At 42.5% G+C, this 16,817-nt stretch overlaps 1 protein-coding gene and 2 non-coding genes across 3 annotated transcripts in view; all 3 read left to right on the top strand.

Annotated features, from left to right (window-relative positions):
* NOP58 (NOP58 ribonucleoprotein) overlaps positions 1–16,817 on the top strand; it is a 33,080-nt gene that overhangs the window by 3,228 nt on the left and 13,035 nt on the right. The window contains exons 3-8 of the mRNA XM_070732009.1: positions 977–1,029; positions 8,011–8,135; positions 9,382–9,518; positions 11,735–11,799; positions 15,922–16,056; positions 16,537–16,682. Coding sequence (XP_070588110.1) covers positions 977–1,029; positions 8,011–8,135; positions 9,382–9,518; positions 11,735–11,799; positions 15,922–16,056; positions 16,537–16,682 — 661 coding nt within the window. The remainder of the gene's footprint in view (positions 1–976; positions 1,030–8,010; positions 8,136–9,381; positions 9,519–11,734; positions 11,800–15,921; positions 16,057–16,536; positions 16,683–16,817) is intronic.
* LOC139158224 (small nucleolar RNA SNORD70) lies at positions 7,708–7,799 on the top strand. The gene has a single exon (XR_011557625.1). It is a non-coding gene; the product is annotated as a small nucleolar RNA SNORD70 (small nucleolar RNA).
* On the top strand, positions 10,549–10,636 carry LOC139158225 (small nucleolar RNA SNORD70). Its single transcript, XR_011557626.1, has one exon. It is a non-coding gene; the product is annotated as a small nucleolar RNA SNORD70 (small nucleolar RNA).

Raw genomic sequence — 16,817 nt, 5'->3', positions numbered from 1 at the left:
TCCTGAGGGCTGTGAAAGGACAAAAACTTTTTTTTTTCTTACTTACCTCTTTGAAATCTTGGTGCATCTCATACACCAGTACGTCTTATAGCCCAAAAAATACGGTAGGTTGACATTTTTAGACACTAAGAATTTTTGGAATGAGTGGCAAAGCTACTTCATTCTAAGAGTTAGGTTCATGCTATGTTTAATTCTGTAGCACTATGGTAATTAGCACTATCAGATCAGTGTTGCAAAAATATGAATGACCAGTAAGCTTAGGTATCACAAGAATTGCAAGAGAAGACTTGCTTAACTGGAACAGGATTTGTAATAACACAGATTAGTTAGGAATAAGTAGGAAATAATAGACTTGATTAATGAACTACTGGTAGCTAAGTGTATCTTATAATTTTACAAAATTAATGTTTATACAATGTGTATACAGAATGTTTTTATATTTTGTGTCTATTGCATTTGTAAGAGTTACACATTCTATAAAGTAGGCTGCACAGGTAATCCTCATTATAGCAATCACAATTGGGATCAAAAATTCCATTGTAAAGGAAAAGTGGTCCCTGAGTGACTTACTTTTACATTGGACAACACATTCTAATGGATTGTAATGGCATATGGGACTGAGGAAGACGTGAATCAAAGTTTGTAAATGTGCACTTTGGTCACTGTTATTTTTTCCCCTCACTGTCACAACTGCATATAGTTGCTCTCCAAGGCAATTGGTAAGCAAGGACTATGTAGAACTATTAGATGGGTGGCCAACTTGCCTAAAAGTTAATTGTCGCCTGAACCAAAATCTTTTAAAGCATACTTTTCTCTTTTTATAGAGACACTGACCCGACGGACTTTTTTAATTTTAAAAAAGCTAGAGATTGCATGCTTATCAATTTTTTACTTTCTTGAAAAAATGTTTATAATTGATAGCAATTGCTCAGGTCCTGATGATTGTTGCAAAAATATTTTGGTGTTTTTTATTTAGCGTAAAACTGAAACACTTTGAGAAGTTTCAAGACACAACAGAAGCCCTTGCAGGTAATACTTTTACTATTAAGGTTATCGATTACTTGTAGGGATAGCATTATCTTAAACTAGATTCCAAACATTGAGTGCAATTTTCAGGGATGCATAAGTTGACCTTCTAGAGCAGTGTTTTTCAACCAGTGTGCCGTGGCACACTAGTGTGCCGTGAGACATGGTCTGGTGTGCCATGGGGAAATTAGAGAATGCTACAAAAATTGCCTACTAAGTCATGTGTCAGCCCCCCAACTAGGGTGAAGCCGTGCTTTCTAAACAACTCCCCTCAAGCGGGAGTGGCAGCTGGCATGTCCAACTGATTTTCAGAAAGAGGAAGTGAAAGGCTGAGCCTTGGGAAAAGGGGAACGTGGGATTCAGAAGGTGTGTGTGATTGACAGGGGTGCAGCTCAATAGGTACGTGGCAGTCCCCCTCAGCTTTCCCACTCCTCTCTAACCATGGGCGTAGGTGGAACAATGGGAGGAAAAGGAGATGGAAGCAGGAAAATGGCAGCTGCGTTGGCAGCAGTGGTGTCTTTAGCAGCGGCTTTGGGCAGTGGCGGCTCATGGCAGGGCGCGGCGGCCACAACCTGCTTGTGATTCTTTCATCCCTGCGTGAGTCTCAGGCGTGTCATATTGGGCTGCTGTGGAGCTGGGGGAGACAACCAAGGGGAGCACAGATGGAAGGAGAGGCTACTTCCTCCTCGGAGAACTGCTGCCCTCTTAGCCAGACCCGGTGTGTGCCGTAGGTAGAGGAGGAAGACCCGCACTAGGTTGCCTGGGGTGCAATGGGTAGGAAAAAGAGGAGCGCCAGGTTGTCCGCTGGACAAAAGGTGCAGGGAGCGGAGGGCAATGCTGCTTTTGTAGGATGGATTGGAGGGCTGGATAGAAGAGAATGGAATAGAATAGAATTCTATATAGACATTTGACCTTTTTCTATATGAGGCCCCCGCAGAGGGTGATATAAAAGGCATCACAACGCATCACAATGTTATCTATATTGTATATGGCCTCCTGAAGGGTCATCTTCTTAAAGAGCTAAAATCTCTATATACACCATCGAAACAGACAGAACCAAGGCCCCTGCACCCAGCTGACACTATATGTATAATATGTACTGTGTTAGAGTGTCATTTTGTGTCATTTTGGTTGGTGGTGTGCCCCAGGATTTTGTAAATGTAAAAAATGTGCCGTGGCTCAAAAAAGGCTGAAAATCACTGTTCTAGAGCTTATCAGCTCCAGTGAGTATGATCAATTATTAAATGTACTAATTTAAATTGGACTTGGAAGTAGCATTTAACCTATGCCCATATTGAGTCATTTTGCCACCGCACCTTCCCTCCTTTCTTGCAAAGTTTGTAAAATGATTCTTGCAAGCTTTGTATAGCTTTATTTACGTCCTTGGAAATGTCTAAATTTGTAAATGAATTTCTGAAAGGTAGACATGCACTTTAAACTATTTTCACATTGGCTAGTACATTGTTTCCCAACCTTTTTTGAGCCGCGGCACATTATTCATATTTTCAAAATTCTGGGGAACACTGAGGGGGGCGGGGCGGGGGGGGGCTAAAGAAAAGTTTGGACAAAAAAAATCTCTTCCTCCATTTCACTCTATTTCTCCCTCCCTCTTTCTCTCCCTTCCTTCCTCTCTCTCCATCCCTCTTTCTTTCTTTCTTCCTCTCTCTTTTGCTCTCTTTCTCTCTCCCTCCTTCCCTCCCTCTATGTCTTTCCCTCTCCCTCCTTTCCCCCTCTCTTTCTCTCTCTCTCTTGCTTTCTTTCTCTGTCATTCTCTCTCCCCTCCTTTTTCTCTCTCTCTCTTTCTCTCTCGTTCACCACGCCGGCAACAGAGAAAAAGAAAGTGAGAGAGCCGGAGAGAGTGGAGGGAGAGAGCCGGTGGCTGTTGTCTTCGCCTCCGCCAGCCGGCTCTGCAGCTAAGAGGCAGCAGCGATCAGCTCCCTCGCCCTCCCAGACGTCCCCAGCGCCCAGCCACGCGCCGCCTCCCGTTAGCCCGGCTGACTTTTCCCTGCTGCCGTTTTCTCTTCATGGCGCAAAGCCACAGTCACGGACTCCCGGATCGCTTGCTTCTCCAGCCAGCAAGCCGGCTGCCGGAAAAGCATCACACTTTTTCAATGCGCGGCGCTTTCCTGGGCAGATGGCTTTGCTGACCGGAGAAGCGAGCGATCCGGGAGTCGGGGACTGTGTGGCTTTGCGCCATGAAGAGAAAACGGCTCGGGCAGCAGGGAAAAGTCGGCCGTTTTCTCTTCATGGCGCAAAGCCACACTGTCCCGGACTCCCGGATTGCTCGCCCCAAGGCAGGAAGCGGCGGCGGAGGAGAGGGGGCAGATCGTGCCCCAAGACAGGAGGTGGCGGAGGAGGAGGAGAGGGGGCAGCTTACGGGGAACGGTGCTCACAGCTGTCCCCCGGCTACTGCCAGATGCCGCTGTTTCCAGCACTTTCCTGCTGGGCCCCAAAGAAGGAAGGTGGGAAAAAGGAGGCGCGAATAATGAAGCTCTCCTTTTTCCCGCCTTCCTTCTTTGGGGCCCAGCAGGAGAGCGCCGGAAACAGCTGCATCGGGCAGTAGCCGGGGGACAGCTGCGAGTGGGAGCTCCAGGTCCGAGGCACTGGCAGTCCGGCACCGGCAGCGCCCCGCCCAGCTGGAGCTTCCCTAGGCTTCGCGGCACACCTGGCTGTGTCTCTGGCACACCAGTTGGGAAACGCTGGGCTAGTATACACATCAATAAACATAATGTATGCAAGGGTAGGAAATCCATTAACAAAAGCATTCTCACCGTTTAAAGCAACCTTCTCCAACTTGCTTGCCTCAAGACGTTTTGGAGTATAATTTCCATTATATCCAGCAAAAATGCATATTTAGAAAGCATCGAGTTAGAAAAGATTACTCCATGGGAGAATAATCTAGTCCGGTTGGGGCTACTACAGCATATTTGTACGATTTTCGCGATCTCGATCTTCGCGAAACGCTACACCACGATTTTTCAGAAAATATTAATTAAAAAATACTCCACGGTTTTTTTGCTATACCACGGTTTTTCCCACCCGATGATGTCATACGTCATCACCAAGAGTCACTTCTCTGTCTCTTTCTCTTTCTTTCCTGTCATTCTCTGCTTCAATCATTTTCTCATTTCTCTTTTTTTCTCCCCTTTTTTCTATCATTTCTCTCTTCCTCCCTCTCTCATGTCTTTCTTTCCTTCTCTCTCTTTCCTTCTCTCTCCCCCCCTCCACTTGCCCACGAGAAGAAAAAAAGCAACCTCTGCTGGGCAGCTCCCCTTGTGCCCCCGCTTTGTGCCTGCCTCTTTTGGGGATTTTTTTTTCTTTTCTTTTTTCGCCTTTGGTCTCCCATTAAGCCTGCCGCTTGGCCGCCGCTGAGGAGAAGTGCGGGGAGGGCGAGAGAGGGAGATCGTGGCATGCAAGGTCCCTGCAGAGCAGAGAGGGTGGCTGAGGCGGCAGAGGCGTAGCGGCGGCGGCAGGCGAGCTTGGAGCCTTGCTTCGCCTCCTTCGCTGCAATACAAACGAAGGGGTCAGACGCAGCCTCGGCGAGCCGAAGGTTTCCGTGGCTCTGACCCAGAGCAGGAAGGGCTGGTGGGGGCGGCGAATCCACCTCCCCAGCCACCGGCTCCACCATCTGCGCATGCGCGGCCATTGAAAAAAGGGCGCGCATGTGCAGATGGTGTTTTTACTTCCGCACCACTATATCGCGAAAAATCGATTATCGCGAGAGGTCTTGGAACGTAACCCTCGCGATACTCGAGGGATCACTGTATACTGGGGTATCATCCAAAAATGAATCATGGCCATGGTTATAGTTCAGACAGTGTATCTCCATAGTCTAATGTCATGGATTTTTTGTTATATTAATACAATTAAACTAAAGTGTCTCATAGTGTCCGAACCCAGATTGGTTGGCATAAAATGGCTACCCTTTTCCAACCTCCAAGCAGACTTGGATGTTAGAAGCAACTTTACTTTTATGGGATTATTTAAATAACGTTTTACTTTTCATTATCCAATAGAGGGAGGTAAATTCCACTTAAAAACAAAGGTCTTGGTTGAAAAATGCCTTCTTTTGTGCTTAGTGGCATTGACTTTGATTGAAATCCCATATATTTAATCTTGTTTTGGGTAAAGATGCTTTATAGCAGCTGACAAAAAAACTTCACACTACAGTATATGTTTGCTATCCTTTCTGTGTTCACTGCTTCTATTTCTGTATGACTTTATCATCCATCTTTTTTAAAAAAATGTTGTTATAAGATATATTCAGTATAGTGGAATTTATATAGTACAGTAATACCTCGTCTTACGAACTTTAATTGGTGCCAGGAGGAGGTTCGTAAGGTGAAAAGTTCGTAAGACAAAACATTGTTTCCCATAGGAATCAATGGAAAAGCGATTAATGCGTGCAAGCCCAAAACTCAGAAACCCGGAAGCCGGCCGCCACCACCGAAGGAGGCTTGAGCGTCCCTTTGCCCCACGCTGCTTCGCCCTGCCTGTTGTCCTGGGCGAAGTGCTGGGGGGAGGGAGTCAGGAAGGTCCTCCTACTCCCCCCCAGCCAAAAACACAAAGACGGTCTGCCGCCACCCGCTTGAGCCAGGATGAGAGGCAGGGCGGAGCAGCGTGGAGCAAAGGGAGGCTGAAACCGCCAGCAGCTTCAGCTTCCCATTGCTCCGCGGGCGGCGGCAGACCGCCTTTGTTTTTGGCTGGGGGGGGGAAGCATGAGGCGCAGGATCGGGCAGGACTTCCCGGGCGGAAGGCGTGCCCCTCTCTGCAGCTCTTTTTTGGCTGGAAGGGAAGGTGAAATGCCCGCGGCTGTAGCAGCTGCTACGAGAGGCATTTCACTTTCCCTCCCTTCGGGGATAAAGGGGCAGGACTTCCCGGGCGGAAGGCATGCCCCTCTCTGCAGCTCCTTTTTGGCTGGGAGGGAAGGTGAAATGCCCGCGGCTGTAGCAGCTGCTACGAGAGGCATTTCACTTTCCCTCCCTTCGGGGATAAAGGGGCAGGACTTCCCGGGCGGAAGGCATGCCCCTCTCTGCAGCTCCTTTTTGGCTGGGAGGGAAGGTGAAATGCCCGCGGCTGTAGCAGCTGCTACGAGAGGCATTTCACTTTCCCTCCCTTCGGGGATAAAGGGGCAGGACTTCCCGGGCGGAAGGCATGCCCCTCTCTGCAGCTCCTTTTTGGCTGGGAGGGAAGGTGAAATGCCCGCGGCTGTAGCAGCTGCTACGAGAGGCATTTCACTTTCCCTCCCTTCGGGGATAAAGGGGCAGGACTTCCCGGGCGGAAGGCATGCCCCTCTCTGCAGCTCCTTTTTGGCTGGGAGGGAAGGTGAAATGCCGGCAGCTGTAGCAGCTGCTACGAGAGGCATTTTGTTTACCAGCCTCCCGAAGGTGTGGGCTGGGGTCTTTCCGGGAGAGCAAGCAGCTCGAAGCCTAAAGAAACGCGTGGAGGTTGGTAAACAAAAGGCAGAACTTTCGGCTTCTGGGTGAATGGGAGGAGCTAAGCAGCCGGAGATGTTGCCAGCCCAGTGGCATTTTACATTGATTCCTCCGGCCGCTTAGCTCCTCCCATCCACCCAAAAGCCGAAAGTTCTGCAGTTTGTTTACCAGCTTCCACGCGTTTCTTTCGGCTTCGGGCTGCTTGCTCTCCTGGAAAGACCCCAGCCCACACCTTTGGGAGGCTGGTAAATAAAAGGCAGAACTTTCGGCTTCTGGGTGGATGGGAGGAGCTAAGCAGCCGGAGGAATCAATGTAAAATGCCGCTGGGCTGGCAACATGTCCGGCTGCTTAGCTCCTCCCATCCACCCAGAAGCCGAAAGTTCTGCCTTTTGTTTACCAGCCTCCACGCGTTTCTTTCGGCTTCGGCCTGGACAGGAGGAGCTGAGCAGCACGGAGACGTTGCCAGCCCAGCGGCGTTTTACATTAATTCCTCTGGCCGCTTAGCTCCTCCCATCCATCCAGAAGCCGAAAGAAAAGATCAGAAGCTGGGGGAGTCGGGGTGTGTGGAAGAGGTCCGCGGGAGAACTGGGGGGAGCTGCGGTGCCTAGACACCCGCCTGCAGCAAAACCACCCCGCGACCACCACCTTTGCCCCTAGGGGAAAGACCCCAGCCCATGCCTGCTGCTTGCTTTCCTGGGACGACGCAAAGACCACCTTCGGGAGCTTCCCAGCCAGGTCCCTTCCACAGAGCGGTGGCTGCGGTTCCCCCCAGTTCTCCCATGGACCTCTTCCACACACCCCCGCCGCCCCCAGCCTCTGCGCCGCCGCCCGACTGTCAACTTGTAAAGAAGTGAGAAGACAAGGAGGAGCTGGGTGCCGATGGCGGCGGAGGAAGGCGAATGCTGCCCGAAGGCTGGAAGGGAGGTGGAATACAGGAGGAGGAGGAGGAAGAGGAGGGACGCAGGGAGGAAATTCCGGAAATGACAGTCACAAGGCAGGGAAATCCCTGCTGCAGTAAGAGAGCACAAGGTAGAGGGCATGCGCAGTAGGAGAGCCCACGCCCCCGGCTCGGGTTCGTAAGGTGAAAATGGTTCTTAAGACAAGGCAAACAAATCATGAACTCAGGGTTCGTATCACGAAATGTTCGTAAGACGAGGGGTTCGTATCATGAGGTACCACTGTATTAACTAGATTTTAGTAAAACTAGATTACAGGCCTGAGAACTGAATATGCAGGCTTCACCCTGATTTCTGTTGTCAATGATGTATCTATCGTCTGCAAACTGAATCACTGTGATTGCAAACAATATTTCGTCACTACCACTGAGACAACAGAAAACGAACTGTTTTGTGAGCTATGCTTAGTACTGTCTGAGTTTGGTTGTTTTCTTGCACATTTCATTACTTAAACTAATAACATTAGTGCATTATCCTCTTATCAGAAGTATTTTGTAGTTAGAACTGTATTTATTATTCCATGCTCATTTTTCTGGCTGGGTCTTTTAGAAAATTCTAGATTTTTTTTTGAAGCTTTTTGTTTTCTCCTCAAGCATCCACAGCACTGGTAGAAGGCAAAATCAGCAAAAATTTAAAGAAAATCTTAAAGAAAATAGTAGCCAAAGATGCCCATGAACAGCTAGCTGTAGCAGATGCCAAATTGGGAGGTGTAATCAAGGTGAGTCTTAATATCCTACATTGAAATGGCTAAGTAGTATTTCAATGACAGCATGTACTCAGGACCTGTAATAATTTCATTATTTATTCAGTCGTTCAATGCATAGCACACTATATGCATTATGGTGTGACGGTGGCACATCATACCATAAATTAATTTATTGAATTTATATGCCTCTCAACTCCTAGCAACTCTGGGTGACTTATGATTCATATAATGTTTTTAAAAGTATACAAAAAACACAAAAACAGCATAAGACAAGCAGAGATATTAATGACAAGGAAATTAAACCAAGAGGGGAACACAAAGGAAGAAAGAGACATTGGTTGTTCTCTCCAAAGGCCTGTGCAGACAACAGGAATGAGCATTTGAAATCCCATCTGGCAATTATTCATAGTTATTCTTAGGCAGCTAATAACAGAAACCCTGGCCAAATGCAAAAACCAGCATCTTGAAACCAATGAAACTATTATTATTATAGTCCCACACAAAACTAGATTTTTGGGTCCCACCAGAGCAGTGTTTCCCAACCTTGGCCACTTGAAGTTATCTGGACTTCAACTCCCAGAATTCCCCAGCCAGCGTATGCTGGCTGGGGAATTCTGGGAGTTGAAGTCCAGATATCTTCAAGTGGCCAAGGTTGGGAAACACTGCACCAGAGGACATACTGTTGATTGATGACAAGTGCAACATGCCTCCTCTGCAGGATCTCATGGGAAAGACGGGCTCTTAAAATCTTACCCTTTTTAAGTAGGATTCTCTGCAGCCCTATTAGTTTCAGTTTGCAAAGTGTGTATATGTTACTGAGTACAATGTAGAGATAAAAATTATTTTTTAAAAAATCATCCGCAGTGTTCTAATTTAATAAACTTTATACAAAAGGGGAAAAAATGAAATTTTATATTTATATTACTCTGTCTGATTTGTCCTTGTTTGAACGGATGGTGCCATTTTTTCTAGACGTTCATGACCTGTTGATTCTTATGTCATACGTATGAATGTGCATGTATATATGCAGCTGCACACACAAGCAGTGGAGACCAGTTTGGATTGCCATTTATAAGTCCCTTGCCATTGGCCTTCGTGGCTAGTTAGATTGGAGGGCAAAAATAGTCTGAGGAAGTAGCATAGAGTATACAGCAATGTAGAACATTAGTCTTGGGCAAACTTACATTTGTTATATTTTTGCATCTTTAACCATACTGCGTGGATTTTGATCAAAATGATACCATTTGAATTTCTGCAGGAGAAACTGAATTTAAGTTGCATCCATAGTCCGATGGTTACCGAGCTGATGAGGGGCATTCGTGCTCAAATAGAAGGACTTATCAGTGGCCTTCCATCCCGGGAGATGGCAGCTATGTGTTTAGGACTAGCACACAGGTATTGTTTTCCCATTCTTGACAATTATATCAGCTTTTTGAAACGGGGGCCATATCTCTCTGGTATATTCGATTTCAAAAACATCCCCAACACGGAAAAATTGTAATTCATTAGATTAATCATTTGGATTCAAAATGAAAGTATCCTTGTTGATATGGATTCCTTTCAGCAAATATAACCCAAAGATGTGAACTAATATATGAAGAGACCCACTGGCTTGCTGTATATGGCTGACTGGTTTAAGATAGCCTCATGGCTATGCGAGGCACTTCATGACTGGAGTAAGGGATGTGTTCCCATTTTCTAAAACGAGAAAGTTGTATGATACAATCAAAAATCTCATCTCCCTGAACCTGAAAGATTTTTGTTAATATCTTATTTTGGTCAGGAAAGGCCCATATTGGTCAGAAATTTGTCTATTTGTTATGCAGAAGAAAACTTTCTCCTACATACTTCCCCCTCCCTCCCTCCCTCCCTCCCTCTGGAATGTAGATACAAGGAGGCATATTTAAAACCCATTATTCCTGACACTTAGAAAAAAATTCTTTTGTTAATTGAATTTTGGCTTCGGTACTGATTTTAGAATTTTATCTTGATTTCAGTTGTCTTTTTATTTTTATATTTTGCAATTTGTGTTTTTAATTGCTATCAATTCCTTGAATGTCAAACAACATAGTTAGATATAAATCCTAAGTAATTAAACACAGACTGAAAATGATGGAATCATTTAGCACAAAGGTCTTCGTTGAAAAATGCCTTCATTTGTACCTAGTGGCATTGACTTTGATTGAGGTCCCATATATTTAATCTTGTTTTGGGTAAAGATGCTTGATAGCAGCTGAGAAAGAGAATGCACACTATATATTTGCTATCCTTTCTGTGCTCACTGCTTCTATTTTTATATGACTATATCGTGGGTTTTTAAAAAAAATATTGATATATTCAATACAGTGGAATTTATGGATTATTAATTAGATTTTAATAAAACTAGATTACAGGCCTGAGAGCTGAATATGCAGGCTTCCTACTGATTTCTGTTGTCAGTGATATATTGTTAGTGGACTGAATCACTGTGATTGTGTACAACATTTCCTCACTACCACTGAAACAACAGAAAATAAACTGTTTTGTGAGCTGAGCCTGGTTGTTTTCTTGCAGACATTTTATTATCTAAACTAATAACATCGGTGTATTCTCTTATTAGAAGTATTTTGTAGTTAGAATTATATTATATACTCATTTTTCTGGCTGGGTCTTTTAGAAAATTCTAGATTTTTTTGAAGCTTTTTGTTTTCTCCTCACGCATCCACAGCACTGGTAGAAGACAAAATCAGCAAACATTTACAGAAAATAGTAGCCAAAGATGCATTTGGAGGGTATCACATTAAGGAAAGCTTTCTGTCTTACCTAGTGGCCTATCTTATATGAAGTAGAAAGTAAGTTTCACTTCTATACATGAGGTTGGACTAGATGACCTACAAGATCCCTTCCAACTCTGTTAATCTGTTAATGCTTCCAAACCCATGCTTTGGGGAAAAGGTTAATGAATTTCAGGTAACTGTATATAGAATAATGAACATGAAAAAAGTTCTTTGAAAATTAATTTCTGCAGTATAATGAGTGGCGGACTTTCTTTTTGATGAAGCAAAAAAATCTATGGCACATATCAATCTTGATTATGTCCCAAACTTACATTTTTCTGCAAACTACTGAGCACATAAAATAAAAGCAATCCCATCAACAGTTTTTAAAGATGGATATGAATTATGTTGTTGGTTTGAGATCCAAGCTTGATAATTTGATTGTAAATGTTCCATTCCAGAGTCCTTGAGGAATTGGGCAGCATATAAATTAGAATAAATAAATAAATCCCCTTTCGAGGAGACATCTTCCTTGCACTTTGGATTGCGCGCTGAAGATGTCTCCTCGAAAGGGGACAAAATGTTTGCAACCAAATTACCAGACTCGGAGCTCAAACCAACAATACAACTACTGACTAGATCTACTAATATTCAAAGTCGTTTCATGGATATGAGCACCTGCGTTCAAATCTCTCCCCATGTTCCAGGCGAATATTCTCTTTCACTAATCGCTGTGCAGTATGCCTTTGACAAAATATATGCTTCCAACACAGGGAATGCCAATAATGAATATTTTTCATTAGTGTTGTCACATACTTGTATACAGAATTAATTTTTTTGTATTTTTATTTTTAGCCTCTCACGATATAAATTGAAGTTCAGCCCAGACAAAGTTGATACCATGATTATCCAAGCAATATGTAAGTACAATTTTAAGTGAAATAATATGAATCCTTATGATATACAATATAAAGGCCTGAAAGTTTGGGATCAGTATGAAACTCCCTAGCATGACATTGATGAATTTGGGTTTTGTTCTTGTTACTCCTAACAATCGTACCGTATCCAACTTATGATGTGGCCAAATGCCAACATCAAGATGACAGAGTTTTTGAGACTGAAAGGAAACTAGGTTGATGAAAGACCCTCAGTTCAGATTTGTGAGGCTTACTTAATACATAGAGTTTTATACAATTGTCTAAGTGTATGTTTTAGTAATAGACATAATATTGTAATACATCTTAGAAAGCACAATTCCTTAAGTGGTGTAATTAAAGAAATATCATTGACCTTTTAAGATATCTGTCAGAAAATACATTGTATAATGGCAGGATTTTACCCTAAAACAATAGCATTTAGCAATAGCACTTAGACTTATATATCGCTTCACAGTGCTTTAGAGCCCTCTCTAAGTGCTTGAACAAGCTGTAAAATATACAATTTTGGCTGACACAGCACATTGCTAAATGCTTAGTAATATTGTAAGACAGAATAAATGATTAAAGATTAAAAAGCATAGAAAGAACATCTTGATGATTGATGCAGTTACAAATTACTGCAAGAATAAATTTTGATCTCAAGAATGCTGACAGAATATGAAAGACCAAAAAAAAACCCAAAATCATCTATTAAGATCATACAGAGATTGGCATTGAAATATGATACGCAGAGGAAACAAATTAAAATTGCTTGAGAAAGTAGAAGGAAAACTTCAAAGGCATAATCACAGAAGAACAATAGAGCTATGAAAACAAATTTATTGCGAGCTATAATGTGGGGGGAAATTGGTACAAAATGTTTTATAGCTAGTGATCATGCTATATCTAGTGATATAGATATGATCATACAAAAAAGTTCAAAAGAGAAAAATATATTTAAAAAGTAAGAAAACTAAACAAACAGCTGATATTTTAGTGGAAGTAATTCTAGTAAATTTTAAATGAAAAATATGTTTTAAATAAAAAAATCACAATTTGCTAAAATACAGAGAATAAATTTTGCATCACATTGGAAAATAAAATGAAACTGACAATAATATTAGAAAATTTGCAATGATGGTGAAACTGACAATACAGATAGCCCTCAACTTACAACCATTTGTTTAGTGACTGTTCAAAATTATAACAGCACTGAAAAAAAGTGATTTATGACCAGTGGTGCTGTAGTTAGAGTGTAGTCCTACAGGCGGGTTCTGCTGATCACCGGCTGCCAGCAGTTTGGCAGTTCGGATGTCATTTGTCTCAAGGTTGACTCAGCCTTCTAAGGTCGGCAAACATTCTGACAAGCAAAATCAATATGGAAGCCAGATTCCCTTAATAACCATATTACTAACTTAACAGCTGCAGTGATTCACATAACAACTGTGGCAAGAGTGGTCATAAAATGAGGTAAAACTCACTGTCTTGCTTGATAATTGAAATTTTGATTGTGGTTATAAGTTGAGCACTACCTGAGACAGTTCTAGAGTTACAACTATAATATAGCCTGTCCATTATGGTTACAAGTGGTGATGACTGTCAAGTGAGATGGCCTTACTTAATGATCCCCCAAACACCCCCTCCCCCATGCAGGGTGTTAAGTAAATGTGGGGTAATTAAAAGGAGCATGGAGCGTCTTGGGAGTGGGGGAGGATCTGGGCTGCCTAGAAGAAGCCCAGACCCAGTCCCTGATGCGCCCTTTGATTCTCAGGATCCCATCTGCTCTGCTACCAAGGAGAGCCTAAACCTGGGCAGCAGAGGCTACACTGTGAAGGGCCCAAACCACTCAGCCATTCAAGACAGGCTAAAGACAGCAGAAACTACTGACACAGAAGCTGCAGGGACTGTTACAGCTTGTAGGCCTTAGCCTTTTCCCCATTCAGCCAGCCAGGGATTTGCCAGGATCAGCATGATCCTCAGCAAGTTTCAGGGATTTGCACCACCCAACTTACCTTTCTGGGGGTTTTGACAAGATCTATGCGGCCAATGTGATGCTCAGCTCTCCTACAAATGGCACCTGCCTGCAAGCTGGTTGGTTCTATTGCAAGTCTGTAAGGGGGATCCATTTGTGGAGCCTTCTTAAAAAAAACCTGAGCTGCCGATAGGCTTGCAATAGTAGTACCTGCTTGGAGAATAATACAAGGTTGCCACTAGGCAAGCAGTAAGTGGGAAAGCTGAGCATCGTATCAGCTCTCTCAAAAATGATAGGTGGGGAGGGGTATCACAACAACCCTACTTTGATACATTATACATACAACTATGTTGTAAGTAGCTTTTGGTGGTGGGTGGTCTATTGTAAATTTGGATGATCGCTAAGTGACCAGTTGCAAGTCAAGGACTACCTATAGATATTAAATAAAATAAAAGACTAAATAAATTCCATCAGGATGATCCCCTTCCTTTACAATACATTATAGAGTAGTGTACTATATATTAAGAATTAAGAGACCAATCAATGCAATACTGTATTTTTCAGACTATAAGACACACTTTTTGGTCTCCAAAAAGGGGGTGAAAATGTCTGTGTGCCTGAATATTATTGTAGCCCTGTCCACCCGACAACCATTTTTTGGCTTCCGCAGATCTGGCTTTTAGGCCTTTTTTTTTTTTTGGGGGGGGGGGGTGGTCTTCAAAAAATGTCCTCAAAATGCCCCCTCCCCAAAAAAAAACCTGAAAAAGCCCCCAAAATGAGCCAGGAAAAGGCCCCCAAAAGGCTTGAAAATGGGGTGCACAGAGGCCAAAAATTGTTGTTTTCCTCTTCAAAATTTAGGTACATCTTGTAGCCAAGTGCATCTTATAGTTCAAAAAATACGGTAACTTAAAAGAAATATTAGCAATGCTATGACTTGCAAGCTAACAGTATTTTTTGCACTGTAAGACACACAGACTGTAAGACATACATTAGATTTAGAGGAGGGAGGGGAATCTGCCTCTGCCTCTGCCTCCTAGCATTCATCCGGTATTCATCTGGCTAGTATCCTTGCAGCAAACTGCCTGATAAGCTTCAGCACGTTATTGCAGCCCCAGAACATGGCTCGACAGGGCTCTCCTCCATTGCACTCACCACTGGTCTGTTGAGCTACTGGAGCTTTCACTGCCAAGTAGTTTATTGGCGGTTGGATCCTCCTCCAGGAATACCACTGATCAGCTGATCTAGGCGGCAAGATTATTATTACCCCTTAGATAAGATATGATATTAGATTTATAGGAGGGGGGGATTTTGGTAGTATTCCTTTTAAATGAATTCCTATTTCTGTCATTTTATCATAGTTATTTCTTTTTCAGAAATGCAAATTAAGATTTCTAAGCACTTTTCCGCAGATTATTAAAGATTCTTTATGCTCAAGGCAGCCATTTATATAATTTAAGACACCATGCATAGCTGGAAAAACTTTTTGGATTGTAAGTTGCTCCAGCACAAGACTGCATAACTTCTAAAACATTTCTGCATTCTTAGAAGCTCTTTACATATTAATTGATTGAACTCTATACAGACATTAATTCATACTTTGATTTTAATTAGATTAAGATTTTGAAGAAGTTGAAAATAACTTCTAAACCTATACAGACTGTAACTAATGAACAGTATGGATGGTGGGCATATATTTGAAACTAGAGCATAGTGACCTTTCAAGATAATACAGAAAAAGTTACTATAGCATTTGATACATCTTGAAGAGATCATTTTAAATCTGGCTATGCATGTTCTCATTTTAGAAGGAAAACAGAATTAGCCTTCACTTTTAAGGATCCTAAACATTAGGACATACCATTATAGGTATTGAATTGAAAGATAAAAATATGAATGGTAGCTTTTTTTCCCATCTTCTCAGGCTCATATTTTTGGGGCACCTTACAATGTTAGCAGATATGTCCTTTTTTATCTAAGTATCTTCTTGTAAAACATATCAGAAATCCTTTGATAACTTTAAATTGCCATGTTTCATATGAGTGTTCAAGACAATATAATTGAGGCATTGCATGGATCTTCCTGATGCTATTTTCGAAAACATTATTTCCAAAATATAACTGAACTAAATGAAACACATATTTTGCCTTTTCCAGCTCTTCTTGATGACTTGGACAAAGAATTGAATAACTACATTATGCGTTGTAGAGAATGGTATGGGTGGCATTTTCCTGAACTGGGCAAAATTATCACAGATAATCTAGCATACTGTAAATGTGTACGAAAAATTGGTAAGTAATGCTTAAACTGCAAATGGTGAAAATGTATTCAGTATCTCTGAAATTATTGAAGTGTTCCTATCAGCTGTGAAGGCCAGGCTATAATAATAGCTATATAATGTATTTTCTAACTTTCTCTTCTTATTTCATAAACACAATTCATATATAAAGAACAAAACCTTTTGGTATTCTGCTGACTTCTTCAGCAATTTAGCAATGAAAAATACTACATACAGTGTTACTCTATTTTCCAGTTGTATGCAGGATGAAATTAAGAGACTTGTTATTGAAAAATTGTTCTTAAATGTATAGATTCTTAACTAAACTATTAAGTAGAAATTCCTTGTTAGACATAAACACTTGAAAATCATCCATCTTCTCCTTAATTTCCTTTTCATGGTCATCTTGGAATTATAAACCTATAGCTAGATGAACTCTCAATTTCTGTTTGCTGTTTGTCCTTATTCCTACTTTATATTTATCTCTCCCCAGGAGACAGAATAAACTTTTCCTCTTCTGATCTGTCTGAGTTGCTTCCAGAGGAGGTGGAAGAAGAAGTGAAAGCAGCTGCAGAGATCTCCATGGGGACCGAAGTGTCAGAAGAAGATATAAGCAATATACAGCATCTTTGTGATCAGGTGATGTGTTGTGGCAAATGAACAGTGACAGCAGTCGGCTGGTTAAAAGATGTTGCCAGCCAGAAGGCCATTTAACACATCTAAGTGCCACTGGGTTCTTCTAAATCTGTTTTAAAGCTAAAGAAATAGTATCTG

This window comes from Erythrolamprus reginae, chromosome 1 (genome assembly GCF_031021105.1).
Source record: "Erythrolamprus reginae isolate rEryReg1 chromosome 1, rEryReg1.hap1, whole genome shotgun sequence".
NCBI classification, from domain to species: Eukaryota; Metazoa; Chordata; class Lepidosauria; order Squamata; family Dipsadidae; genus Erythrolamprus; species Erythrolamprus reginae.
Note: the sequence above shows the minus strand (reverse complement) of the source record. Positions and strands in the feature narration are given on the sequence as shown.